The following is a 25,201-nucleotide window of genomic DNA, read 5'->3' as shown; positions in this document are numbered from 1 at the left end:
GGGGTTGGTCCCCGGGGCCTACCCGCTGCCGCGTTCCCTCCAGGTGCAGCGTCCAGCCAGGCGCTGCTCTAGGTGCCGGGGGCCCTCGGGGACTGGCAGGGGCAAGCGGGGCGGCAGCCCAGGCGGCAGGGGGTCTGACGGGGTGCCGCCGGTGGGCGGGACCAGCCACGACCCAGGCCGTACAGCGAGTTGGTACTGGAAGTGCCTCTGAGACCTGTGGTCCCAGCCCCCACCCGGTGACCAGCCCCCCTCAGGCGCCCGTGGGTGGGCGGTCTCAGGGCCGTGGTGACTGTCCCCGAGGGTTTGCCTGCTGAGAGCACCGCAGAGGAGGTGCACGTACTGGGGTTTAGAGGGAGGGAGTGTGGTGACCGATTAGTGATGTCTGCCGTGTGTCGTGGCCGGGCCTGGGGCACAGGTTCACACCCCGGGAGGCGCCTCGGTGTCTCCAGAGGGGCTCCTGGGGCCACAGCGCTTCTGCGGCCGGTGACCCTGGTGCGTTGCTCTCACCGCCCGCAGCTTGTCCCCCAGACACATTTGGGAGGAACTGTAGCTCGTCCTGCAGCTGTCAGAACGGGGGGACCTGCCACCCCATGACGGGGGCCTGCCGCTGCCCCCCTGGCGTCTCTGGAGCCCACTGTGAGGACGGTGGGTGCAGCCCTCCTGGGGTGGGGGGGTGGGACACGGCCTCCCAGCTGGCCTCCCGGCTTTCTCTTGGCCACCTGCCTCCCGCGGGAGTGGGGAGTGGGGAAGGCGGCCGTGTGGATGCGAGCTTTGCCTGGGGCCCAACTGGAGCTGATGGTGAAGACTTGGCGGGAAAACAGCCCTTTCAGAATGGGTTCCCCTGGAAGATAGTGAGCTGTCCGTTCCTGGAAGCATTCAAGCAGACTCCTGGTGGCTTAGTGGGATTTGCACGAGGGAACGTGCCTGGGCCCATCATTGCATGGGACGACACTAACGTTCTTCCTAACTGCGAAGCATCAACATTTTTGAAGGAATTCGAGAGTCTATATAAATAAGCTTCCAAAAACACTTTGCCTTTAAGTCTGCAGGCCTTTAAAATTCTGCCTCTTTTGCCACAGAACGTAGCTAGTGCATGAACTTCCTGCCTTAGTAAGGGGGTAGTTTTAGTCACTGGAAGCCATCCCTGGGGCTTTGCCCCCCCCCTCCCCCCCCCCCCCCCCCGCCCACTCTAGGCTTCAGGGCGTGTGTGGGCCCTGAACAGACCCACGGGGCTCCTGGCACGTGAACGGCTCGCATTGTTGTGCTTTTGCCTGTGGCGTGGTGTGGCGTGGTTCCCCAGAGACCTGGGCCTCTGCTGGGGTCCTGTGGGGAGAGTGCACCAGTCCTGGGAGAGGCTGGCAGGCCAGTCCTCGGGCGGGAGGGCTCTGCGGCCCCCGCATAAGTTTCCTGGACTCGGGGCGCTCCAGGGCCCGGGGCTGCATCCCTCTAGCCTCTGCCTCCGTCTTCCCATCTCCAGCTTTCCTCTCCTTTCCCTTTTAAGGACACTCAGGGGATCAGGCCACTTGGATAACCAAGGGGGTTCTCACCTGCAGATCCTGGGGATTTAGACAGCCGGTTGGGGCTGTGTGTCCCTCCTTCCCTGAGGGCCAGAGGTTAGGCTACGTGACCACCGAGGGACGGAAGTCAGGATGCTGTAGATGTGGATGGGGCATAGGAGATCGGGGGAGTCTCTGTGCATCCCACGCATATGCTGAAGAATGTCCTTGGCTTTGCACCCCGGGCCATCCTCCAGGCCACAGATGCTGGGGAGACGGGCCAGCCAGGGCAGATGGCCATATGTATGGCTCATCTTGTGTCTGCCCTGTCCTCATGGTGCCCTTGCCTGCCCCCCGGGCCCCTCCCTGTCTGGGGTGCAGAGTCCTCTGACTGCTGGTGGCACCAGAGCCCTGTGCCCCAGTGGCCCAGGCCACTCCTGGCTCCTATGCTAGGCACTGGGGCCCCCGGGAGCATCTCCACGGCCTGAGGACATGTCTAGGGGGTCACTCAGCAGGCCCTGCCTCCCCCAGGCTGCCCCAAGGGCTTCTACGGCAAGCAGTGTCACAAGAAGTGCCACTGTGCCAATCGTGGCCGGTGCCACCGCCTCTACGGGGCCTGCCTCTGCGACCCGGGGCTCTACGGCCGTTTCTGCCACCTGGGTGAGTCCCCCGCCCTGGCTGCCTGCGCCCAAGGGGACGGCCGAGGGCTCCTTCTGTGCCTTGCTGCCCGTGCTGAGGCTTGGGTGAGGCGTCACCACCTGCAGATGACGATGCCGGGCTGGCGAGGCCCCCCTGGCTGGGATGTGGGGTCCGCCCCCGGGGCTGTGGGCTCAGAGCCTCGTCCTCTGAACTGCGCTGGCCTTCAGGGTGTCTCCCGTTACCTCCCGGCCCCACCCGGGCTAGTGGGTGGGCTGGCTTCCCTCTGAACGGGGCACGGGCTTACCTTGGCTTTTGGGGTTCCCTGGCAGCCAGGGGGAGTCCTGAGTCCCCAGCGGGGCCACCCCTCCCTGGTGGGCCAGTGGAGCAAAGGTGGGTGACGATGAGCCGACCTCACCTGGGAGATCTCCACGTTCCCCTGTAGAAGGATCATTTAAAGGGGAGGAACCGGGAGTCCGAGGGTCTCCCGGCTGGGAAGTGGTGGGACCCAGGGCATGCGCCCACACTCTGCCGAGACCGTCTCTCATCTATAGAACGGGCACGCGGGTCGCAGCCCCCTGGGACACCAGCGGCTGGGAGGGCAGGACCGCCCTGCGCGGCTGCCGGGGACACGTGTCAGTGAGGGGGAGCTGGAGAGCTGCGACCCAGGAGGGGCTGGCCCGTGCAGGTGGCCAGGCTCTCACGTGGGCTCTGTGGCTGCAGCCTGTCCTCCGTGGGCCTTCGGGCCGGGCTGCTCGGAGGAGTGTCAGTGCGAACAGCGGAACGCGCTTGCGTGCGACCGGAGAGACGGCAGCTGTTCCTGCAAAGCGGGCTTCAGGGGCGAGCGGTGTCAGGACGGTGAGTGCAGGGGGTGCGGAGGGGTGGGGGGAAGGGCCCCAGCCTGGCCGACCCTGCAGGCCCCTCTCTCCTTGCCCCCTGCAGAGTGCGAGCCAGGCTTCTTCGGGCCCGGGTGCCTGCAGGCATGTGCCTGCCCTCAGGGCGTGGCCTGTGACCCCGTCAGCGGCCAGTGTGGGAAGCGGTGTCCCGCCGGCTACTGGGGGAAGGACTGTGACCAAGGTCAGTGGCCAGCCCGGGGGGCGCCCGGGGTCTGGTGGGGTGGGGGTCACCTGGCTGCGCCGGGCACCGGGCCCCAGAAGTGACGGGAGCAGGAGGTGGAGTGAAGCCGCCAGCCTGGCCCCGGTGGCACTTGAACCTGCCGTGGCCCCGCCCTGGTCATGCAGGGGTGACTCGGCACTGGTCTGCTGGTCCCGGTGCACCTGTCAGGGCTGCTGGGGCAGGAGTAAGTCTGTGCTCGGGGCCTGGCCCAGGGAAGGGGTCTGCCCCTCCACTGGTCAGCTAGAACGTGCTCAGTGTGTTGGGGGCTCCATCCCGGTGGGTCTGAGCCTGTGGGACCCGGGGCAGCTCTGTCCTGGTGGGTCTGAGCCTGTGGGACCGGGGGCAGCTCCATCCCAGTGGGTCTGAGTCTGGGGGACCCGGGGCAGCTCCGTCCTGGTGGGTCTGAGTCTGGGGGACCCGGGGCAGCTCCCTCACGGTGGGTCTGAGTCTGGGGGACCCGGGGCAGCTCTGTCCTGGTGGGTCTGAGTGTGGGACCTGGGACAGCTCCGTCCCGGTGGGTCTGAGTCTAGGGGACCCAGGGCAGCTCTGTCCTGGTGGGTCTGAGCCTGTGGGACCGGGGGCAGCTCCATCCCAGTGGGTCTGAGTCTGGGGGACCCAGAGCAGCTCTGTCCTAGTGGGTCTGAGTCTGGGGGACCCGGGGCAGCTCTGTCCTGGTGGGTCTGAGTCTGGGGGACCTGGGGCAGCTCTGTCCCAGTGGGTCTGAGTGTGGGACCTGGGACAGCTCCGTCCCGGTGGGTCTGAGTCTAGGGGACCCGGGGCAGCTCTGTCCTGGTGGGTCTGAGCCTGTGGGACCGGGGGCAGCTCCATCCCAGTGGGTCTGAGTCTGGGGGACCCAGAGCAGCTCTGTCCTAGTGGGTCTGAGTCTGGGGGACCCGGGGCAGCTCCGTCCTGGTGGGTGTGAGTCTGGGGGACCCGGGGCAGCTCCCTCACGGTGGGTCTGAGTCTGGGGGACCCGGGGCAGCTCTGTCCTGGTGGGTCTGAGTCTGGGGGACCCGGGGCAGCTCCCTCACGGTGGGTCTGAGTCTAGGGGACCCGGGGCAGCTCTGTCCTGGTGGGTCTGAGCCTGTGGGACCGGGGGCAGCTCCATCCCAGTGGGTCTGAGTCTGGGGGACCCAGAGCAGCTCTGTCCTAGTGGGTCTGAGTCTGGGGGACCCGGGGCAGCTCTGTCCTGGTGGGTCTGAGTCTGGGGGACCCGGGGCAGCTCCCTCACGGTGGGTCTGAGTCTGGGGGACCCGGGGCAGCTCCGTCCTGGTGGGTCTGAGTCTGGGGGACCCGGGGCAGCTCTGTCCTGGTGGGTCTGAGCCTGTGGGACCGGGGGCAGCTCCATCCCAGTGGGTCTGAGTCTGGGGGACCCAGAGCAGCTCTGTCCTAGTGGGTCTGAGTCTAGGGGACCCGGGGCAGCTCCGTCCTGGTGGGTCTGAGTCTAGGGGACCCGGGGCAGCTCTGTCCTGGTGGGTCTGAGTCTGGGGGACCCGGGGCAGCTCCCTCACGGTGGATCTGAGTCTGGGGGACCCGGGGCAGCTCTGTCCTGGTGGGTCTGAGTCTAGGGGACCCGGGGCAGCTCTGTCCTGGTGGGTCTGAGCCTGTGGGACCGGGGGCAGCTCCATCCCAGTGGGTCTGAGTCTGGGGGACCCAGAGCAGCTCTGTCCTAGTGGGTCTGAGTCTAGGGGACCCGGGGCAGCTCTGTCCTGGTGGGTCTGAGTCTGGGGGACCTGGGGCAGCTCTGTCCTGGTGGGTCTGAGTCTGGGGGACCCGGGGCAGCTCCCTCACGGTGGGTCTGAGTCTGGGTGACCCGGGGCAGCTCTGTCCCGGTGGGTCTGAGTCTGGGTGACCCGGGGCAGCTCCCTCACGGTGGGTCTGAGTCTGGGGGACCCGGGGCAGCTCTGTCCTGGTGGGTCTGAGTCTGGGGGACCCGGGGCAGCTCCGTCCTGGTGGGTCTGAGTCTGGGGGACCCAGAGCAGCTCTGTCCTGGTGGGTCTGAGCCTGTGGGACCCGGGGCAGCTCCATCCCAGTGGGTCTGAGTCTGGGGGACCCGGGGCAGCTCCCTCACAGTGGGTCTGAGTCTGGGGGACCCGGGGCAGCTCTGTCCTGGTGGGTCTGAGTCTGGGGGACCCGGGGCAGCTCCCTCACGGTGGGTCTGAGTGCGGGACCTGGGGGAGCTCCGTCCTGGTGGGTCTGAGTCTGGGGGACCCGGGGCAGCTCCCTCACGGTGGGTCTGAGTCTGGGGGACCCGGGGCAGCTCTGTCCTGGTGGGTCTGAGTCTGGGGGACCTGGGGCAGCTCTGTCCCAGTGGGTCTGAGTGTGGGACCTGGGACAGCTCCCTCATGGTGGGTCTGAGTCTGGGGGACCCGGGGCAGCTCTGTCCTGGTGGGTCTGAGCCTGTGGGACCGGGGGCAGCTCCATCCCAGTGGGTCTGAGTCTGGGGGACCCAGAGCAGCTCTGTCCTAGTGGGTCTGAGTCTAGGGGACCCGGGGCAGCTCCCTCACGGTGGGTCTGAGTGCGGGACCTGGGGGAGCTCCGTCCTGGTGGGTCTGAGTCTGGGGGACCCGGGGCAGCTCCCTCACGGTGGGTCTGAGTGCGGGACCTGGGGGAGCTCCGTCCTGGTGGGTCTGAGTCTGGGGGACCCGGGGCAGCTCCGTCCCGGTGGGTCTGAGTCTGGGGGACCCGGGGCAGCTCTGTCCTGGTGGGTCTGAGTCTGGGGGACCCGGGGCAGCTCCGTCCTGGTGGGTCTGAGTCTGGGGGACCCAGAGCAGCTCTGTCCTGGTGGGTCTGAGCCTGTGGGACCCGGGGCAGCTCCATCCCAGTGGGTCTGAGTCTGGGTGACCCGGGGCAGCTCCCTCACGGTGGGTCTGAGTCTGGGGGACCCGGGGCAGCTCTGTCCTGGTGGGTCTGAGTCTGGGGGACCTGGGGCAGCTCTGTCCCAGTGGGTCTGAGTGTGGGACCTGGGACAGCTCCGTCCCGGTGGGTCTGAGTCTAGGGGACCCGGGGCAGCTCTGTCCTGGTGGGTCTGAGCCTGTGGGACCGGGGGCAGCTCCATCCCAGTGGGTCTGAGTCTGGGGGACCCAGAGCAGCTCTGTCCTAGTGGGTCTGAGTCTAGGGGACCCGGGGCAGCTCCCTCACGGTGGGTGTGAGTCTGGGGGACCCAGAGCAGCTCTGTCCTGGTGGGTCTGAGCCTGTGGGACCCGGGGCAGCTCTGTCCCGGTGGGTCTGAGTCTGGGGGACCCGGGGCAGCTCCGTCCTGGTGGGTCTGAGTCTGGGGGACCCGGGGCAGCTCCCTCACGGTGGGTGTGAGTCTGGGGGACCCGGGGCAGCTCTGTCCTGGTGGGTCTGAGTCTGGGGGACCCGGGGCAGCTCTGTCCTGGTGGGTCTGAGTCTGGGGGACCCGGGGCAGCTCTGTCCCAGTGGGTCTGAGTGTGGGACCTGGGACAGCTCCGTCCTGGTGGGTCTGAGTCTAGGGGACCCGGGGCAGCTCTGTCCTGGTGGGTCTGAGCCTGTGGGACCGGGGGCAGCTCCATCCCAGTGGGTCTGAGTCTGGGGGACCCAGAGCAGCTCTGTCCTAGTGGGTCTGAGTCTAGGGGACCCGGGGCAGCTCCCTCACGGTGGGTCTGAGTCTGGGGGACCCGGGGCAGCTCCCTCACGGTGGGTCTGAGTGCGGGACCTGGGGGAGCTCCGTCCTGGTGGTCTGAGTCTGGGGGACCCGGGGCAGCTCCCTCACGGTGGGTCTGAGTGCGGGACCTGGGAGAGCTCCGTCCTGGTGGGTCTGAGTCTGGGGGACCCAGAGCAGCTCTGTCCTGGTGGGTCTGAGCCTGTGGGACCGGGGGCAGCTCCATCCCAGTGGGTCTGAGTCTGGGGGACCCAGAGCAGCTCTGTCCTAGTGGATCTGAGTCTGGGGGACCCGGGGCAGCTCTGTCCTGGTGGGTCTGAGTCTGGGGGACCCGGGGCAGCTCCGTCCTGGTGGGTCTGAGTCTGGGGGACCCAGAGCAGCTCTGTCCCGGTGGGTCTGAGCCTGTGGGACCCGGGGCAGCTCTGTCCCGGTGGGTCTGAGTCTGGGGGACCCGGGGCAGCTCCGTCCTGGTGGGTCTGAGTCTGGGGGACCCAGAGCAGCTCTGTCCTGGTGGGTCTGAGCCTGTGGGACCCGGGGCAGCTCCATCCCAGTGGGTCTGAGTCTGGGGGACCCTGGCAGCTCCCTCACGGTGGGTCTGAGTCTGGGGGACCCTGGCAGCTGCTCCTGCAGGGGCGACTTGAAGCACAGGGTTGGGCTGGAAGTGTGGCGTGGCGAGTGACAGAGGGCCCCCCGCACGGCTGCCCTGGCCACGCGGTGAAGGACATGGGCAGAGCGGTGGGCGAGGCTGGAGGCCCCTCTGGTGCTCACACGCCGCAGGCAGATGAGGAGGAAGAAAGCCGCCCGCGTGGGTCCTACTCATGGGGTGTGGACAAGTGGGGACCTTCCAGAGCACACGGTGTGAGCGCTGCTTGCACCTGTTGGCCCAAGTGGATGGGAACTGCCCGGCCTGAGCGGTCCACTGGTGTGAGCATTCTTTGAGGTTGGGGCGGGGGGACTGGCTGGCTCGAGCTCCCCCTAGTCTTGGCCTGTCCCGTCCCGAGAACGAGGAGGGGATTGGAGGCCACTACCCAGCCTGAGATGAGTCCGTGTCTCCCCGTGCACCAGGCCAGGTCCCTCTAGAGGGGTGGTCCTGGAGGCCAAGGTGATGATCTCGCAGAGCTCTCGGGTCCCAGGGGTCCAGGAGGAGTGTGTGGGGGGCTGGGAACCCAGCCTGGACCCCCAACCCCCTGTGCACCCCAAGGGGCTCCGCGGTCTCTGGAGGTCTTTAGTAGCTGCACGCATCTGCTCTGTCCTCCAAGCCCCGGCAGAGCTCAGCGAGTCACAGACTTGCCTTGGGGACCCCTGACTCTTCTCTCTGCCTCCCCCCACCCCACCGGACACTCACGGGAGTGCTTGTGAGCACAGCACACACTTGGGCAGCTGCCCCAGGGAGGGGCAGGAGGTCTCCCCAGACACCGTCAGCTGGAGCCCTTCTCTGCTGGGTTTCCTTGTTTCTTTCCCTTTTCTCTTTGATAGTTTCCTGCGCTCTAAGGATGCAGCACAGGAAATGCCATGCATATTTTTTTGGGAGTGATGGGCTCCCCACTCCTGTCGGGTCTGGAGAGATTTACCACCCCAAATGCGTGTCTGCCGGGCCCCCTGAGGCCCCACGGGACAGCTTCAGCTGGTGCCGTCACCGGCCTCCGTCCCCTGGTCCCCACTGCGCGGCTGCCCGTGTGCACCTCCGGTCCTGCTCAGGTGCCCTTGCCCCGGGGGCGGGGGGAGGCGGGTGCGCGCCCCACCCAGGACGGGCCCTCAGGACAAGGGTCCGCAGATGTGTCCTCAGTCCCAGAGCCCCCTCCAGGGACTCCACCCACCCCTCCGACACTCTGCCCCAGGGCAGGGTGCTTGCTCCCCACTCCCCCAAGGGCGCTTTTTGATTCCTTGGGCGTGGAGCTCGGCCCCACAGCCCGTCCCCTCCAGGGGCTGCGCCCTCCTTCCTGGACCTGCCAGAGCTCTCCTGCGGCAAGGGGCAGAGCTGCAGGGGGGCCCAGGGCTACTGTGGGGTGTGGGGGGAGGCCGTGCCCAGGCTGGTCGGAGGCTTAGGGCGCCCTGGGCTCTGCGTGTTCTCTCGGGGAGGGCGCAGAGGCTCCCAGCACCTGCACCCACAGAGCCTGCCGTCTTCGCCCCTCAGCGGGCTCTCTCTCCCTGGTCTTGGCTCTTCCCCCAGGGTCTTGCTGCCCCTCTGTTGGGCAGAGGAGGAGGGGGCCCCAGGACTCTGGGAGGCCCCCCCCCCACCCTCCTAATGTGTCTGGCTCCCACGGTAGCCCCCATCCTGCGCGGAAAGGGCCACAGGGCGGGGTAAAGTGGTGTGTGTAGAACCCTGCCTCACCCCAGCCCGTACTCTTTGGGGATCTGAGGCAGGGGGCCACGCCTGTCCTGGGCTTCCTGGCTGGCGGGGAGGGGGGAGGAAGGAGGGCAGAACTGCCTCTGGCTCCAGTGTGCTTGGGAGCCCGCAGAGTCCTCCCTGCGCCCCCTGCCCCCAGCAGGCCCCTCCCTGCCGGCGTGCTCCGCGCCCTGCCTGTTCCTATGACCACCATGGTCACCCAGGGGACTCTGGCTGTGCCCAGCAGCCCCACTGGGGTAGGGGGTTGCTGAGGCCCCACCTACCTGTTCCTGCAGAGTGCCCGGAGGGGACGTTCGGTGTGAACTGCTCGGGCTCCTGCTCCTGTGGGGGGGCACCCTGCGACCGGGTCACGGGGCAATGCCAGTGCCCTCCAGGGAGGACTGGGGACGATTGTGGGGCAGGTGAGTGGTAGCAGTGTCCTGAGATCCCCTCCCCACTGCGCTGCACAAGGCTGGGTGGTCCCAGCCCGGACCGTGTTTGGGGACCCCCAGCCCTGGCCCCCGCCCTGGAGGCCTGCAGACCCCGGCCCCATCCTCAGCAGCTGAGACCCCACGCTGAATCACGCTTGGGTCTGGGGGTGGGGACCGAGCTGACCTACGTGCACCAGGAGCCCGTCAGCCACGGCGACGGACCGGCCAGCCGAGCCGCCTGCCCTCCCTGTGGGCGGTGCTGTGCCCTCTGGGCTGCCGGCTTATGGGGGTCTCCCAGCCTCTCTGATGCACTCCCCATTTTGCCTGTTGAGCTGTCCTGGGGCAGGGGCTCCTCTTTGGAGGTGGTCCTCTGCAGCCTGCAGCCCAAGGAGGGGCTGGGGGCTCCCATGACCCCTTCCTCTCCCTCCCCTGGGCCGGCTCAGTTGGTGCCACTAGGCTGGGACACAGGGTCGGTACCGTGCTCCCTCGGGGCAGCAAGGCCCCCCGGGGAGACTGACTGGCTGTGGTGGGGGGGGTAGATTGTCCCGAAGGCCGCTGGGGGCTGGGCTGCCAGGAGATCTGCCCTGCGTGTGAGCACGGTGCCGTCTGCGAGCCCGGGACCGGAGCCTGCCTGTGCCGCCCCGGCTACACAGGCAGCCGCTGCCAGGACGGTGAGTCCCATGTCCCCTCCGACCTCAGACCCTAGCCCGGGCGGCCCCACCCACCGCTCACGCTTCCTCGTCCTGCAGCGTGCCCGGCGGGCTGGTTTGGGCCCGGCTGCCAGATGAGGTGCTCCTGTGCCAATGACGGGCACTGCCACCCGGTGACCGGACGTTGCAGCTGTGCCCCTGGGTGGACCGGCCTCAGCTGCCAGAGAGGTGTGTGGGCCCGGGGCCCGGGGCCGGGCTTGTGGGGGGAGGAGGAGACGGGATGCTCGCGGGTTCTGCCGGGCCTGTGCGGGCTGACCTGGGTTGTGTTGCAGCCTGCGACAGCGGCCACTGGGGACCCAACTGCAGCCACACCTGCAGCTGCAGTGTAGGCCACGGGAGTTGCGATGCGGTCAGCGGCCTGTGTGCGTGTGAGGCCGGCTACGCGGGCCCGCGGTGCGAGCAGCGTGAGTCCTGGCCCGCCCACAGCTGTGCTCCCACACGTGTACACACCCGCACGCAAGTGCTGGGGGCCCTAGTCCTGGGACAGGCAGGGGTCCCCTCCCCCAGCTCCCCTGCCCCCCAGCTCCCCCTGCCCCCCAGCTCCCCCTGCCCCCCAGCTCCCCCTGCCCCCCAGCTCCCCCTGCCCCCCCGGCTCCCCCTGCCCCCCCCTGCCCCCCCGGCTCCCCCTGCCCCCCCGGCTCTCCCTGCCCCCCCGGCTCCCCCTGCCCCCCCCGGCTCCCCCTGCCCCCCCGGCTCCCCCTGCCCCCCCGGCTCCCCCTGCCTCCCCGGCTCCCCCTGACCCCCCAGCTCCCCCTGACCCCCCAGCTCCCCCTGACCCCCGGCTCCCCCTGACCCCCGGCTCCCCCTGCCCCCCTAGCTCCCCCTGCCCCCCGGCTCCCCCTGCCCCCCGGCTCCCCCTGCCCCCCCCCGGCTCCCCCTGCCCCCCCCCGGCTCCCCCTGCCCCCCCCGGCTCCCCCTGCCCCCCCCGGCTCCCCCTGCCCCCCCGGCTCCCCCTGCCCCCCCCAGGCTCCCCCAGCCCCCCCGGCTCCCCCTGCCCCCCCTGCTCCCCCTGCCCCCCCCCCAGCTCCCCCTGCCCTGCTGGGCCCAGGCAGCCCCCATGTACCTGGGCCTGAGATACAGGCACACCTGGAGCCGCAGACAGGGAGAGGTGGGGTCCGTTGCACCCTACGGGGCACCCGGAGGAGGGGGGGACCAAGGGCCACGACCTTCTGCGTGTGCCCCCCTACAGCTGGGCCCAGGGGGTCCAGAGTCATGCCTGGGGCTCCTCTCCTGGGGGCTCAGTCCTTAGCGGGCCGGGCAGGGAGGGGGTGGAGGCAGGTAGATGAGCCCCTTGGGGACTGCCCCGCGGTCCCGTCCCCCAGCTCGGATGGCAGAGGCACGGGCAGGTGTCTGTCCGTGTCTCCCCACCTCCGGCTGATGCTGGGCGGGGGCTGCACGGCTCAGGGTGTCCCCAGGGCTACTTTGGGCCGGGCTGCGGGCGGCGGTGCCAGTGTGAGCACGGGGCAGCCTGTGACCACGTCAGCGGGGCTTGCGCCTGCCCGGCCGGCTGGAGGGGAACCTTCTGTGAACGTGGTGAGCTGGGCCGTGGGCCGGGGCTGGCGGTGGGCCCCATTTCCTGGCTGTCTCCCATCACCGCCCGCTCTCCGCAGCCTGCCCGGCGGGCTTCTTCGGACTGGATTGCCGTGGCGTCTGTGACTGTGTCGCCGGAGCCTCCTGTGACTCCGTGAGCGGCTCCTGCCTCTGCCCCGCCGGCCGCCGGGGCCCCCGCTGTGCCCAGGGTACGAGAGGCCCAGGCGGCCCCGGGGGCTACAGGAGGGGGGCCGGGTCCACCGGGCCAGACCCGCGTCTGGGGCCTCATCCTGGGTGTTCGACGCTGCCTGGTGGCCACCTGGGAAACGCCGCTTTTGCCCACAAGGGCCGGCATGTTGCTCTCTGTGGCCACCCTGCCTGCTGCAGCCCCGGCCAGGGCCGCTCCCCAGGCCCCTGACTGTCCCCTGTCCTGCAGCCTGCCCAGCCCACTCCTACGGACACAACTGCAGCCAAGCCTGCACCTGCTTCAACGGGGCCTCCTGTGACCCTGTCCACGGACAGTGCCGCTGTGGCCCTGGCTGGCTGGGCCCCACTTGCCTGGAGGGTAAGCCCTCCCGAGGAGGGGTCCTTTAGGAGCAAACAGTCCCACCCCGGGGAGTCCGGAACCAAGGATTGTGGCAGCCCTTCGATGAGCTGTGCAGGGTCATGTGGGCATGGGATGCCGGTGACATGGGTTTCACCGGGAGCGACGGGCAGGGAGGACCGGGGCCTGTCACACCCCCACGGGGCCCGCGGCACCTGGGGGCGGCAGGAGGGTGCCGAGCCCCCACCGAGGTGGGTTGGGGGCCCGGGGTGGCCTGGGGCAGGTTATCTTACACGCAGCCCTGGGGGAGGCCCTCCCCACAGAGCCTGGTGTTGGGTTTTGGGGTGGCTGGAAAGCACAGAACCACCAGGGCCAGCCCTCGACAGGGGGGAGGCGTTGGCCCTGCTGGGCTGACTGGTGGGGTGCTGCCCGCCCCCCCCGCTCCAGCCTGCCCCTCAGGCCTCTACGGCGAGAACTGTCAACATTCCTGCCTTTGCCAGCACGGGGGCACCTGTGACCCTGTCTCAGGCCACTGCACGTGCCCAGAGGGCTGGGGTGGCCCAGCCTGTGAGGAGGGTGAGCACGGGTCAGGCGGTAGAGGAGGAGGGACCCGGAGTCCAGGGTGGGTGCCCCGAGTGTCCTGGCACGCCTCCCGCCTCCGACCTCCGTGGGCAGAGGCGGCTTCCTGCTGCTGGGGGCTGTGGCCCCAGACCCGTAGTGTGACCAGCCCCAGGCACCCCTCCTTCTCGACGTGGGGTGCAAGGCCCTGGGCGGGGTGGGGGTCTCCTGGGTGCGGGGGACACAGGGCACTCCCGGAGCACTGTACCCTGCAGAATGTCTCCCGGGACGCTTCGGGGCCGGTTGCCAACACAGTTGCAGGTGCCTCAACGGTGGCCTCTGTGACCGGTACTCAGGCCGCTGCCTCTGCCCAGCCGGCTGGACCGGGGACGAGTGTCAGAGCCGTGAGTGGGCCAGATTGGGGGCCGGTCGGGGGAAGTCCGGGGGTCCCTCTGGGGCCATCAGGGGCTGGCCTCGCTGCCTCCCTGCAGGGTGGAGGGCCCGGTGAGGGGTCACTTGGCAGGTGGGGGCAGGGGCGGCTGTCTGAGCTCCCAGGGGTCTCCTGTGGGAGGGCTGGGGGGGCCCCGCTTGAACCCCTGGAGCCCGACCCAGCCCTCTGCCTGCAGCCTGTGCCGAAGGCACGTTTGGGGCTCACTGCGAGGAGCGCTGTGTCTGCCGGCGGGGAGCCACCTGTCACCACGTCACGGGGGCCTGCCTCTGCCCCCCGGGATGGAGGGGCTCGCAGTGTGAGAACGGTGAGCCCCTCGGCGCCGCTGCACCCGGGGGCCCCGCTGCTCGGGTGGGGGTGGGCCCTGACGCCGTGTCCCCCCTCCCCCGGCCCGGCCCGCGCCGGCCCTGGGGCTCCCTGCCACCCCAGCACATGGCTTCCCGCAGCCTGCCCGCGTGGCCGGTTCGGAAAGGACTGTGGCCAGCGCTGCCAGTGCCCGCCGGGCTCCGCCTGCCACCACGTCACCGGGGAGTGTCGCTGTCCAGCGGGCCTCACGGGGCCCAGCTGCGAGCAGGGTAGGTGACCCCGCCCGCGCGGGCACGGGGCTGTGCGTCCCCCTGGAGCGGCACCCCCACGGGGGGGAGGGCTCCGCAAGGGGGGCGGCTCTGGGGCGGACGGAGGGGGCTCCCGAGCCGGGCCGGGACCGACCTCCGCCTGCGCCCCAGCCTGCCCGCCAGGCACCTTTGGGGAGCGCTGTGGGCAGAAGTGCCGTTGTCCCAGCGAGAACCAGACCTGCCACCCCGCCCTGGGGACCTGCACGTGTGCCGCTGGCTACCACGGCTCCGGCTGCCGGCAGCGTGAGTGCGCCGGGCCGCCCGCCGGGCCGTCCTTGGGAGGGCTGAGCACTGCCGCGGGCCTGGCCCAGCTCCTGGCCCCTGGCAACGGCTCCTGTCCTCGCAGGGTGCCCCCCTGGGCGGTTTGGACCCGGCTGTGAGCAGCCGTGCGGGTGTCTCCATGGGGGCTCCTGTGATGCGGCCACCGGGGCCTGCCTCTGCCCTGCTGGGTTCCTTGGGGCCGACTGCAGCCTGGGTGAGTGGTTGGGGCGAGGGCTGGGTGGCTGGCTGAGGGAGGGGATGGCTGCCCTCTGTGTCTCGGTGGGCAGGGCTCCTGACCATCTGCCCCCCGCTCCGCCCCCGATTCTCCTGCTGGCCCCAGGCTGGGCTAAGGTGGGGGGTGTCAGTATGACCCCAGTGTCCCTGCCGGCCAACTCTGTCCCCTTCACCTGTCCCCACTCTCCCCCCCCTCCCCACCCCAGGCCCCCCAGCCACGTCCAGCAGGGGCTTGTGGACCTCTGTGCAGAGGCCGGCCAGGCATCCAGCTGAGAAAAGTGCCTTTCTCTGAGTCATGTGGAGACTTCCCGCCCATCCGGGAGCCTGGCTGGGCTGGTGGGGGTGGGGTGGGGGCATCGGTGAGTCACTGTCGCCGCAGAGCAGGCCTGGCCCCCAGCAGACCCGTGGGTAGAGGGGAGATGCCAGGGCGGGCGGGGGCACGGGAGGAGGTCGCCTCTGCCCCATCCGGGCCAGACACAGGGCTCCCCCTGCCCCTTCCCGTCCCTGGGCCGACGTGGCAGAGAGAAGGGCAGCCGGCAGCGGCGGCCACCCTCCTGTCTCCTCCCGGCAGCCTGTCCACAGGGCCACTTCGGTCCTGGCTGTGCGCGTGTGTGCAAGTGTGGGCAGGGAGCGGCCTGCGACCCCGTGAATGGCAGCTGCACCTGTCCCCCAGGGAGGACCGGCCTCCACTGTGAGCATGGTGAGCACGGACTGCACCCACCACTGTCCGTGTCAGCCCTTGGGAGCGGGGCCGATGGGCTGGAGCCATGGGTTCCCCAGGGGAGAGAGACCTGGGTCCCCAAAACCGGGTGGTACGTTCATGCTGATGGTCTCCGGCGATCCCAAGGGGCTCGTGGGGGCCGAACAAGTTCCAACCTGGACCCTCCCAGCAGAGGGTGGGCGGGCGGGGGGGGGGTGGGGTCAAGCAGCTATTTCGTCTGAGGACAGAGCCAGCTTCCTGGCTCATGGCCCCTTGGCATAGCATCCCGCTGGCCCTTTCTGCTGGCCCAAGAGGCCAGGGACCCCAGGTAGAGGGACGTCTGGAGCACGAGGCATGGGGGAGAACAGGGGTGGCTTGTGCCCATGATGGCACCCGGACCCCACGGCCACAGCTACAGCCCCTTGGCCTGGCCCCCACACCCTGGTAGATCTGAGCTCTCTGCTTTTCTTTAGTCCTCCTCAAGGAGTCAGTGACAAACCCCCATTCTTAACCAGCGGCAGTAAGGAGTCATAAGCCTTATGGCCCGGCTGTAGCTAGGCTGTGTCTTCGCCTCCAGGGGAGTACGGCAGCCACGGTCAGTTGTATTACAATCAGAGGCCACCGGAGGGCATGGCAGCCCGGCCTCCTCCTCAGCCCAGAGGGTGTGCCTGTGCGGAGGGCCACCGCCTCCAGGAAGGCTTCCCTGACCACCTCCTGCCAGCTGGGCGGGCACTCCCGTGCCCTGGAGGCCGCTGGCCCCTTTCATCCTGATCGTCCCTGGCGCCCAGCCAGCCCTGGCATTTGCTAACTGAGAGAACGGATGAGTGAACAGGACACGGCTCGTGTCACTCCCTGGTGCTCGTGTCCCTGGGGGTGGAGACCGGCACCAGCAGGCCCCGGAAGGCGTCTGTTGAAGGAAGGTCTGACGTGGTGGGGACGTGTCCCCAGAGCGTGTCCAGCCCCGGCCAGAGCTGTGAGCAGCGCCTGACTTCTGCCTCCAGGCTGCCCTCGGAACCGGTTTGGCATAAGCTGCGAGCACGTGTGCTCCTGCAGAAACGGGGGCCTGTGCCACGCCACCAACGGCAGTTGTTCCTGCGGCCTGGGCTGGACGGGGCCGCGGTGTGAGCTGGGTGAGCTCCCAGGCGGCCGGAGGGTCAGGGCCTCGATGAGGGGGGTCGGGGGTGGCTCTGGGCCCCCTGGAGAGCGTGGGGCTTGGGGGGGGCTGCCGCGGGTCTGGGCCAGGCTCCCGAGGCCGCTGGAATCAGGCTGGTGTGGGGGGGCCGCCCTTCACGTCCCCGCTCTCTCCGCAGCCTGCCCTCCCGGTCGCTACGGTGCCGCCTGCCGCCTGGAGTGCTCGTGCCAGAACAACGGCACCTGTGAGCCCGCCACGGGCGCCTGCCGCTGCGGCCCCGGCTTCTACGGCCAGGCCTGCCAGCACCGTGAGTCCTGGGGAGGGGACCCCTGCCCGGCATCCGCCCCTGCCACGTCAGGGCCCACCTGGGCTTCCGTGGCAATGGCCACTGTCCCCGTCCCTCCCCGCGGGGCGGATGGCTTGGGGCCTGGCCCCGCTCACCGTGGGAGTCCGAGGCCAGAGGTCTTGGGCTCAGGGTCCCGTGTGAGCCGGCGGACCTCCCACCCGAGCCCCAGCCGTGATGGGGGAGCTCCCCAGGCCTGGGAGGGGGAAGGGGGGACGCGAGCCTTGAACCAAGCCCTTTGCTCACTCTGGGCCAACTGAGGTAGGGACTCTAACGCGGGTCCCCTTCAGCCTGTCCCCCTGGCTTCCACGGGGCTGGCTGCCAGGTGGCGTGTGAGTGTCAGCACGGAGCCTCCTGCCACCCCGTCAGCGGCCAGTGTCTCTGCCCCGCCGGCTTCCACGGCCAGCTCTGCGAGAGGGGTGAGTGCTTTGTGCTCCTGCGTGCGACCCTGGCCCTGTCCAGTCTGGCGCGGGGACCGGAGGGGACACCGAGCCCGCTGCCTCCCAGCAGGGTGTGAAGCAGGCTCATTTGGAGAGGGCTGCCGCCAGCACTGTGACTGCGAGGCCGGGGCACCCTGCGACCCCGTCACCGGCCAGTGCCTTTGCCCCCCAGGGCGCACAGGGGCCACCTGTGACCGTGGTAAGTCTGGGGTCCCGCTTGGCGGGGCACAGGTGTGGGTCTCTGTCGGTGGCGAGTGCTGCTGGTGCAGGTGGAGCCTCAGCTGTGCTCCGCCCTGGGCACCTCTCCCCCCTCTGTGGGGGGCAGCTGCTGGAGGGGGCGCCCAGCATGAGGCTCCTGCTCAGGGTCGTCAAGGCCCCACACTCTGCTCTCTGGCCAGAACGGGGGCCCGGCTGGGCGGGGTGGAGACCTGCCTGATCCGCCAGCCTGCCCGGACGGAGGAGGGGCCGCACACATGAGCTCACGGTTGTGCGCTCAGCTTGACCCGGGGAGGGGCGTCCCTGACCGCCAGGCCCCCTCTGCCAGCCCCAGGGCCGAGCGGGGAGCGGGGTGGTGACGCCGGGCAGGTACCCGGTACCTGGTGCTTTCTGGTGTGGGAGCTCACGTGGGGCGGGAAAAGCAAGGCCTGGGGCCTCCGCTGCCTCACGCTCCTGCACAGAGGTCCTGGGTCCCCTGGGCAGGGCAGGTGGACGGACCCTCAGGCCTGTCTCTCCTACTTCGTGCTGCCTGCAGACTGCAGACCAGGCTTCTTTGGGCCAGGCTGTGCCTTGCGCTGTAGCTGCGGAGCTGGGGCCGGTTGTGACCCCGTCAATGGGCAGTGCCACTGCATGGACGGCTACACTGGGCCCACCTGCCAGCAAGGTGAGCCAGGCTCCCGAGGGGGTGGAGGGAGGGCGACATGATTCTCAACCCCACCCCTGGCGTCCACCCCACCCCTGGCGCGGGCCCCATCCCTCCTCCCCACACACGGCGCCCCTGCGAGGACATCACCATCCCAGCTGGGTAGCCCTGTTGTCCGTATGGCTGCTGATGGGCGAGGTGCCGACCGTGGGGCCGGGTTCTGCCGCGCCAGCCGCCCACGGCGACCCTAGACGGCGGCAAGGGTGGGCTCAACCGCCGGGGCAGGGCTGAATGCATCCGCTGACCTGGCCCTCCACCCCTCCCCTCCTTGCCCTGCGTGTGTGAACCAGAGTGTGATGGTGCGCCCGTGTGTGTGTGTGTGCGTGTGTGTGTGCTGCAGTCTATATGCTAACCCGTGTGTGTGCACGCTGGTGCATGCCCGTGCCCCTGTGCACGTCGGTGCCTGCCTGCACCCCCAGGCAGTGAGGGAGGGTGCAGGAACTGCACCTTGGCCCCTCAGCCCCCTGGGGGGACGTGCGTCTGCAGGCAGAGCTCTGCGGTGCCCCTGGGGTTCCGCCGTCAGCTTGCCCAGACCCAGCCTGCTGAGGGGAAGGGCTGTGTGTGCTGAGAAGGTCGTGCCTGGGGCCCGCCTGGGGCCCGTCTGGGGCCCGTGCGGACGGGCTGTGCACACAGGTGAAGCCAGGAGCCAGGCTGGGTGGGGATTCCAGACAGGTCCTCGGCTGGGAACCCCAAATGCGGGCCGGATGTTGTGCAAGCGTGCCTTGGAGCCTCTCTGAGGCCGCCCTGGGCCCAGGAGTGTTGGGAGTCCCGGGGGCGGGTCTCACGGGAGGCGGGATGGGGGCGGGGCGGTGGAGGCGGGGCTTGCAGGGCTGCGGCTCGGGACGCAGCGCCACCCATGGCGGCACCTGGTGGTCGGCTGTGGGATTGCGCCGCAGGCCCTAGGGCGGTCCTAGCAGCCTGGACAGGTGGCAAGGGTCTGGGACCTGTGTCACCCCTGAGCCCGGTGGGAAGGAGGAGAGGCGAGGCCTCCCTGCCTTGCAGTTCTGGGCCCTGCTCGCTTTCCTGGAGTGGAGCGGCTAGCTTCTAGTAAAACCCCTCTCCATCCAGCCTCAAAGTCCCTCTTCCCAGCCCTCCGTGATACTGGCCTGGGGGCACTGGGGGCTTTCATTTGCAGAGGGAGGGCCCTACAGGCCTAGGTGGCAGAGAGGCATTTGCTGGTGTCACTGGTCTGTTACCAGGAGACTGAGGCCAGAGGAGGGATGAGGATTGTGCATGTACTTACTTATAACCCGGGGCCCACAGGGTGGCGGGCAGGCCAGAATCTGGACCTCAGACACGGGGCTGTGCAGAAGCTGCGGGGGAAGGTCTGGGCTGTCTCCCCTTCATCGGCCTGGAGCTGGAGAGGCAGGAGGGGACATCTGAAGTGGGAGCCCAGAACTGGCCGGGTTGAGAGTTTCCCCGTGCCCCGGGGCTGACCCTCCTTTCCCCTCCCCCTACAGCGGCCTTGCAACCGGCCTCTGACAGACCAGCACCTGGGCTCAGCAGCAGGGCACAGAAACACTAGTGCAGAGGCAGCCGTCAAGCAGGCCCGTCTCCCGGGTGCTCTGGCGACGACTGAGGAGGGCGCCCGTGGGCCAGGACTCCAGCCGCAGCCTCGTCCCCGAGGGCCATGTGCAGCCACGCAGCCCCTCGCTCTGCAAGGATCGGCCTGCACGGGGAGGGAGGCCCTGGCCGGCCCAGCCGCAAGGAGCCCGGACGAGTGGACCGGCCCTACTGGCTGTGCGTGCTGAGCAAGCCCGCCTCCCCGGGTGGGGACTGAGGTGTGGGCGCAGGTGCGGCAGGGGACCCCTGCCCTCCGAGGTGGTTCTTCTGGTGCTAGGCCCTGGGACTGCTGTGGCCCGGCCTGTTCGCCTGGAGCTGCAGCCCACTGTATTTATGTAAAAGTATTTATGGGCAGCTGGACACGCCCGCCGCACCCTGGGCACCAAAGGCTGCCCGTCCCCTGCACCACGAAACCCTGATGCGGGACCTTGGGGCTCTGAGGGGCCTCTGGGTGGGGGACTCTGGTACATGTGAAACCCAGTAATTTAAGGAAGAAGCAGCCGCTTCCTTGTGACTTGTGTGCTCCCTGCTTCGGGCTCACTGTGGTGGCCTCCCGGGTGCGCCCAATGAGTGTGTTCGGACGGGGATCCCCTCCTGACCGGGGAGGCCCCGTCTGCCCCCCCCCCCGCCCGCTCCCCCAGGGTGTGGCTGGCACACGAGGAGGGTTGGAGTTTGTCCTGGTTCCCGGTGCCCTGGAGGGGCACGAGGGGGCTGGTCTGTGCGTGGGCCCCTCGGGGAGGAGGCTGGCCCGAGGGCAGGGGTGCTGTGGCTGGGCACCCCACCCCTCCTGTCTTCAGAGCGGAAACGGTGGAGGGGTGAAGAACATCCAGTAGAGTGGGCTGCACCCAGATGGTCAGGCCGGACACTTAGGGTCGGGGCTGTAGCCCCTCTGCCCTTCCCTTCGACACCAGCCTAGCTAGCTGATCCCCTCAGGGCAAAGGGTCTCATGGAGCAAAGTGACCCACCCTGTCCCCTTAGGCAGACACCTAGTGAACATCCCATGGCAGAGGAGATCAAAGGGACGGGCCACTGTGTTAAGGTCTTAAAGTCCCAGGAGGGACAAGGGGGGACAGATTGGTGACGTGATGCAGGAAGCTGCGGTCACAGGAGGACCGGTGGGTCGTGAAGGCTGGGGGTGGAGCTGTGCAGGGTGGGCGGCGCCTGGAGGCGGCAGGGAGGCTCCTAGAGGGGACAGGGGATGGGGACAGGGGACCGGAGAGGACGGTTAGCAGAAACAAGGGGAGTTGTGAACATCCTTCTAATTGAAGTTCTGGAACAAGGAGGGAAAAAATGACGGAAGCAACAACAGAAGTTGTCCGGCCAGAAGGTGAACCGTCTCAGACCAGAAGCGCTCCACGCATAGCACAAAAGTAGAAGAGCCAGGATCCCAAGAATTTTAAGAAAATCACCGGCAAAGAGAGACTCTAAGACGCCCAGAAAAGAAGGGAAGTCCTGGTGACGTCAGACTTGACGGCAGAAACTCGGGAATTGAGGACCGTGGTGCTGTTTTCAAAGCACGGATGACGCTCGAGATTGATGTTACTGTTCAAGCGTCTGGAAAACAGTCAGGGTTCTTCTTGGGTCTCCCAAGTCCCCACTGGGTTAGCCCTCGAAAGCCTGATCTCAAGATGCACTCAGAGGACGCTCACCAGCAAGGAGAGAAAGCCTAGGAAGGTGCAGTGAGATGTCCCCACGGTTCCTGCATGACCTGGTAACAGAATCAGGTATTCCCATGAGCCGGCAGCAGAGACCCCGAGAGTGTGTGTGGCAGGGGTGGGGAGGGACATCAAGCCACACGCAGCGGCAGGTGAGCGCAACTGGCAACTGAGTGCAGACATGTGGTAACAGGCTAGGTCACTTCCTGCCCGGAGGGAATGTCATCTCCGGTGGAAAGTGGAGAAGGAGGAATAATAAAGCAGAGTGAGAAGGTAGATTAGCAAAGCCTTGTAAGTGGTTACAAAGGACATCAAAACACTGATCCGTGGGTTGCGTCAGACCTTATTCTGTGGTACTTTAACTGTCAAAGACCTGCCTCGAAGGACAAAAACATAAGCTTACGAAATAAATCAAAAGAAAGCCGGGGTAGGAGTTTCAACGTTTCTGGGCAGAAAGCATCGTAAGTGACTCTATAAATACATGTACAGATAAATGCACGAGACAGTAGAGGCTCTGAAGTCCGTAAAAGTGACCCTATAACAGGGTAGAAATAGACTGACGGTGGGTGATTTTAACGTGTTCCTTAAAAAAAAAGCACATTAAACAAACAGGACATAAGCAATGATAAAATTTTAATAAGCTTTAACATGCGTGGTATATATGTAAACTTATGTTCATATATTTATATTCTTATGTACAGAATTTATATTCGTGTATATAAACTTTACATTCAGCAAGTGGAGAATGATGGGGCACTTAGCAAGCCTAAAATTCCATTGAAGATGAGTAAGGAAGAAAAAAACTAGCAAGGCTGATGATACTAAAAAATTTTTTTTAATGTTTTATTTATTTTTGAGAGAGAGAGAGAGAGAGTGAGCAGGGGAGGGGCAGAGAGAGAGGGAGACCCAGAATCCGAAGCAGGCTCCAGGCTCCGAGCTGTCAGCACACAGCCCGATGCAGGGCTCAAACCCACAAACTGTGAGATCATGACCTGAGCTGAATTCGGACGCTCAACCGGCTGAGCCACCCAGGCGCCCCTTGATAGTATTTTTAAACGCAAAGAGAAGATACAGGAGGAAGGACTAACTTACAGACGCAACAGAGAGGAAGACCTAAAAATGATGTTAAGAATGATTACGTATAAGTAACAGAATTTTTAAATTTTTTTTTAACGTTTATTTTTTTGAGACCGAGAGAGAGACAGAGCATGAACAGGGGAGGGGCAGAGAGAGAGGGAGACACAGAATCCGAAACAGGCTCCAGGCTCTGAGCTGTCAGCACAGAGCCCGACACAGGGCTCGAACTCACGGACCGTGAGATCGTGACCTGAGCCGGAGTCGGACGCTTAAACCGACCGAGCCACCCAGGCGCCCCTAAGTAACAGAATTTTTAAAAAGTGGGTAAGTCTTGAGGGAAGATACGAAACGCCAGGACTGGTGCTGGTGGAAATATACACTTGCACAAACCCACAACTTCAGTAAATACAAGTAGTAACGGAAGCCGCCGCCCGCGGGAGGGCCTGGCCGAATGCCCGTCCGGGTGGTTGGTGCCAGAGTTGCAAGGCCCCGTGAAGTTGTCTAATGGGAATTGTTCCGGAAGCTCTCTGAAACTGAAAAGCAGCTCACCTCATTCCGTGAGGCCCATGGCAACCTGGTTCTGGAACCAGGTGAGGCCGGGGCAAGCACAGGAGATGACAGATCCGTCACGGGTGTGCACAAGTCCTAATCCCAAACACGCACCACTCCAAAATGCTCGCAAAGTAATAACCTGATCCAACGTGAATTGCCCTGAAGACGGCGGGACAGCATAGCATCACAAAATGCCTCGACGTGTTTGTGAGACGAGGAATCAGATGATTGTCCGACAGGAGCAGAAAGAACATTCTATACAGTTCATCTCTTCAGGAGGTGAGTTCTTGGAGGCCCGGGTGGCTGCAGGGAGCTTTGGTGGCAGTGGTCACGTGCCGAGAATCTCTCGCGAGTCTGGTGGAGAAGCTGAGGGGGTTCCGATCTCTAAGCGACGCGACGCTGGCCAGCCCTGCCCGCCTAGCACCCCGCCCCCACCCTCCCCGCGGCCTGCATCATCTGCATCCCCGGCCCTGACCCGAAAGCCCCCGTCTCTGGCTGTCCTGCCCCAGGAGAACACAGTGCGGGAGACGGGGCTCCGCTTGCTTTGTGCCGGACCCCCTAGGGCCCAGGAAACACTGCAGAAGGAGTGGAAAGCCGGAGTGTCTCCTGCCCCAGGCCCCAGCAGAGCTCTGTGGCTCGGGCCACACTTGGTGCGAGCGAGACACTAGAATGTGAGGCTGTGGGGAGGGAACCCCGCCCGGTGGTCGGGGGGCAGGACCAGGGAACAGAAAAGGGCCGACAGACCAGTAAGGATCAGCAGGGCGGGGCATAAAAATCGTATATAGCATATGAAATGTGTAAAACCTATAAAAATCGTGCTTCAGTGGAGGCCGTGACCAACTAGGAAACAACGCAAAGTAAGACACCCTTCACCTTCCCAAGAAAACCTGTCAATGCCAGCAGATTAATCTGGCAAGAGGATGCGGGAAGCCCTGAACCAAATTAGGAGAACAGACCGGAGAGCTCCCAGTCTGATGTGACCCCGCGCCCAGAGAGCTCCATGATGGCCCGGCAGGGGACAGCTGGGGTTGGGGGTCCGATCTTGGGGATACGGACAGTCACCAGGGGTGGCAATGTGAGCGGGATTTGTGGACCCCCAGGGCCAACGGAGGTAAGGGCGGAAACACTGACCTGCGCGTTGAAGGGGCAAGAGTCGGGGCTACGGGGGCTCCCATTGAGTTTCAGGGACTGGGGGGCCCCAGGCACTGCTAGGGTCCCGCCGTGGACACCCAGGGGCACTGGATGTCTTCAGGGCTGTGGGCCCGGCCACGGTGTCCCCGCCAGCCACCAGGGGCACTTGATTGTGGGGGGGTGCCCTGCAGAAAGGCCTTGGAATGTTTCGGAGTGGTTGTAATAGGTGGGTGGGCGGGGACACCTCGGTGTCTGTTCACACTGGGCCCCACGGGGGTTGGCTGATGTCCTAGGAAGCCCACCGACCCCAGCAGCAGGCCCAAAAGGGGCGGTGTAGCTGGCTGGGAGGAGGGGCTGGGCTAGATTGCTTCTGGAGACCCCTCCCCAGCAGGGCAGGTGTGGCAGAGTTCAAAGAACCCCCAGGAATCCGGGGGTGGGGGGCAGTGCTGGGCACTGCCATGGAGGAAGGGTCGTTTGGGGTCTTGAGACCTCAGCTGGGCTAGAGGGCAGATCAGAGCCATCTCTGGGAGGGGCGGGGTCCCGGCTGGCCTGCCCCGCCCTCAGGAAGGCACCTCAGGCTAAGCGGAGGCCCCTCAGAGGGTGTGGAGTGGGCACTGGCCCTGGGGGGAGCCCTGGCCTTCCACACTTCACCGCCCAGCGCCACCCCCCGCCCACCTGAGCCCCTCCAGGCCTCCAAGCCGCCAGGGCCCTGTGCTTCTGGAGCCTGCTTTGAGGGGTTCCCGTCCTGGGCTGGTCTGGTCTGGCCCTGCCCTGGTGGGCCCAGCCCCTCCCCCGGGGTCCTGGGGTGTCCTTCCTCCTGGCTAAGCACCTTACTCCTTGCTTGGGAGGACGAGGGGGCTCCAGCCAACCACTGTGCAGACCGAAATGGGCCTGAGGTGGCGTCCTGGCCCCAGGTCAGGAAGTCGAGGGCCTGGTCTCAGGGCTTTCCAAACCCTCTTTGCTCCATTAGCCGGAAAGGTACCGGGCAGAGGGCGGGCAGTGGACAGGTCTGCCCTCCTGAGGAGCTCGGGGGTCGGTGGGGAGAACGAGCAAGCGGGCTTCCTTCGGGGGAGCTGGGCTTACACAGAAAGCCGCCCCCACCCCTGCCTGACACACACACACACACACACACACACACGCGTGTGCACACGCCCGGCCTC

General features: G+C 66.9%; 1 protein-coding gene across 2 annotated transcripts in view; it reads left to right on the top strand.

Moving 5' to 3' along the window:
* Positions 1–20,125, top strand: part of MEGF6 (multiple EGF like domains 6) — a 90,397-nt gene extending 70,272 nt beyond the window's left edge. For both annotated transcript variants that reach the window (XM_042996733.1, XM_042996734.1), the window contains 24 exons: positions 517–645; positions 2,028–2,156; positions 2,856–2,990; positions 3,075–3,209; positions 9,496–9,621; positions 10,170–10,301; positions 10,380–10,508; positions 10,613–10,744; positions 11,745–11,873; positions 11,951–12,079; positions 12,307–12,435; positions 12,862–12,990; positions 13,248–13,376; positions 13,599–13,727; positions 13,867–13,995; positions 14,146–14,277; positions 14,381–14,509; positions 15,101–15,229; positions 16,231–16,359; positions 16,540–16,668; positions 16,995–17,123; positions 17,215–17,343; positions 17,896–18,024; positions 19,524–20,125. In XM_042996733.1, coding sequence (XP_042852667.1) covers positions 517–645; positions 2,028–2,156; positions 2,856–2,990; positions 3,075–3,209; positions 9,496–9,621; positions 10,170–10,301; positions 10,380–10,508; positions 10,613–10,744; positions 11,745–11,873; positions 11,951–12,079; positions 12,307–12,435; positions 12,862–12,990; positions 13,248–13,376; positions 13,599–13,727; positions 13,867–13,995; positions 14,146–14,277; positions 14,381–14,509; positions 15,101–15,229; positions 16,231–16,359; positions 16,540–16,668; positions 16,995–17,123; positions 17,215–17,343; positions 17,896–18,024; positions 19,524–19,588 — 3,050 coding nt within the window. In that variant the 3' untranslated portion in view covers positions 19,589–20,125. The remainder of the gene's footprint in view (positions 1–516; positions 646–2,027; positions 2,157–2,855; positions 2,991–3,074; positions 3,210–9,495; positions 9,622–10,169; positions 10,302–10,379; positions 10,509–10,612; positions 10,745–11,744; positions 11,874–11,950; positions 12,080–12,306; positions 12,436–12,861; positions 12,991–13,247; positions 13,377–13,598; positions 13,728–13,866; positions 13,996–14,145; positions 14,278–14,380; positions 14,510–15,100; positions 15,230–16,230; positions 16,360–16,539; positions 16,669–16,994; positions 17,124–17,214; positions 17,344–17,895; positions 18,025–19,523) is intronic.
* The last annotated feature ends 5,076 nt before the right edge of the window (positions 20,126–25,201 follow it).

The sequence above is a fragment of the Panthera tigris genome, chromosome C1 (genome assembly GCF_018350195.1).
Source record: "Panthera tigris isolate Pti1 chromosome C1, P.tigris_Pti1_mat1.1, whole genome shotgun sequence".
NCBI lineage: Eukaryota > Metazoa > Chordata > Mammalia > Carnivora > Felidae > Panthera > Panthera tigris.
Note: the sequence above shows the minus strand (reverse complement) of the source record. Positions and strands in the feature narration are given on the sequence as shown.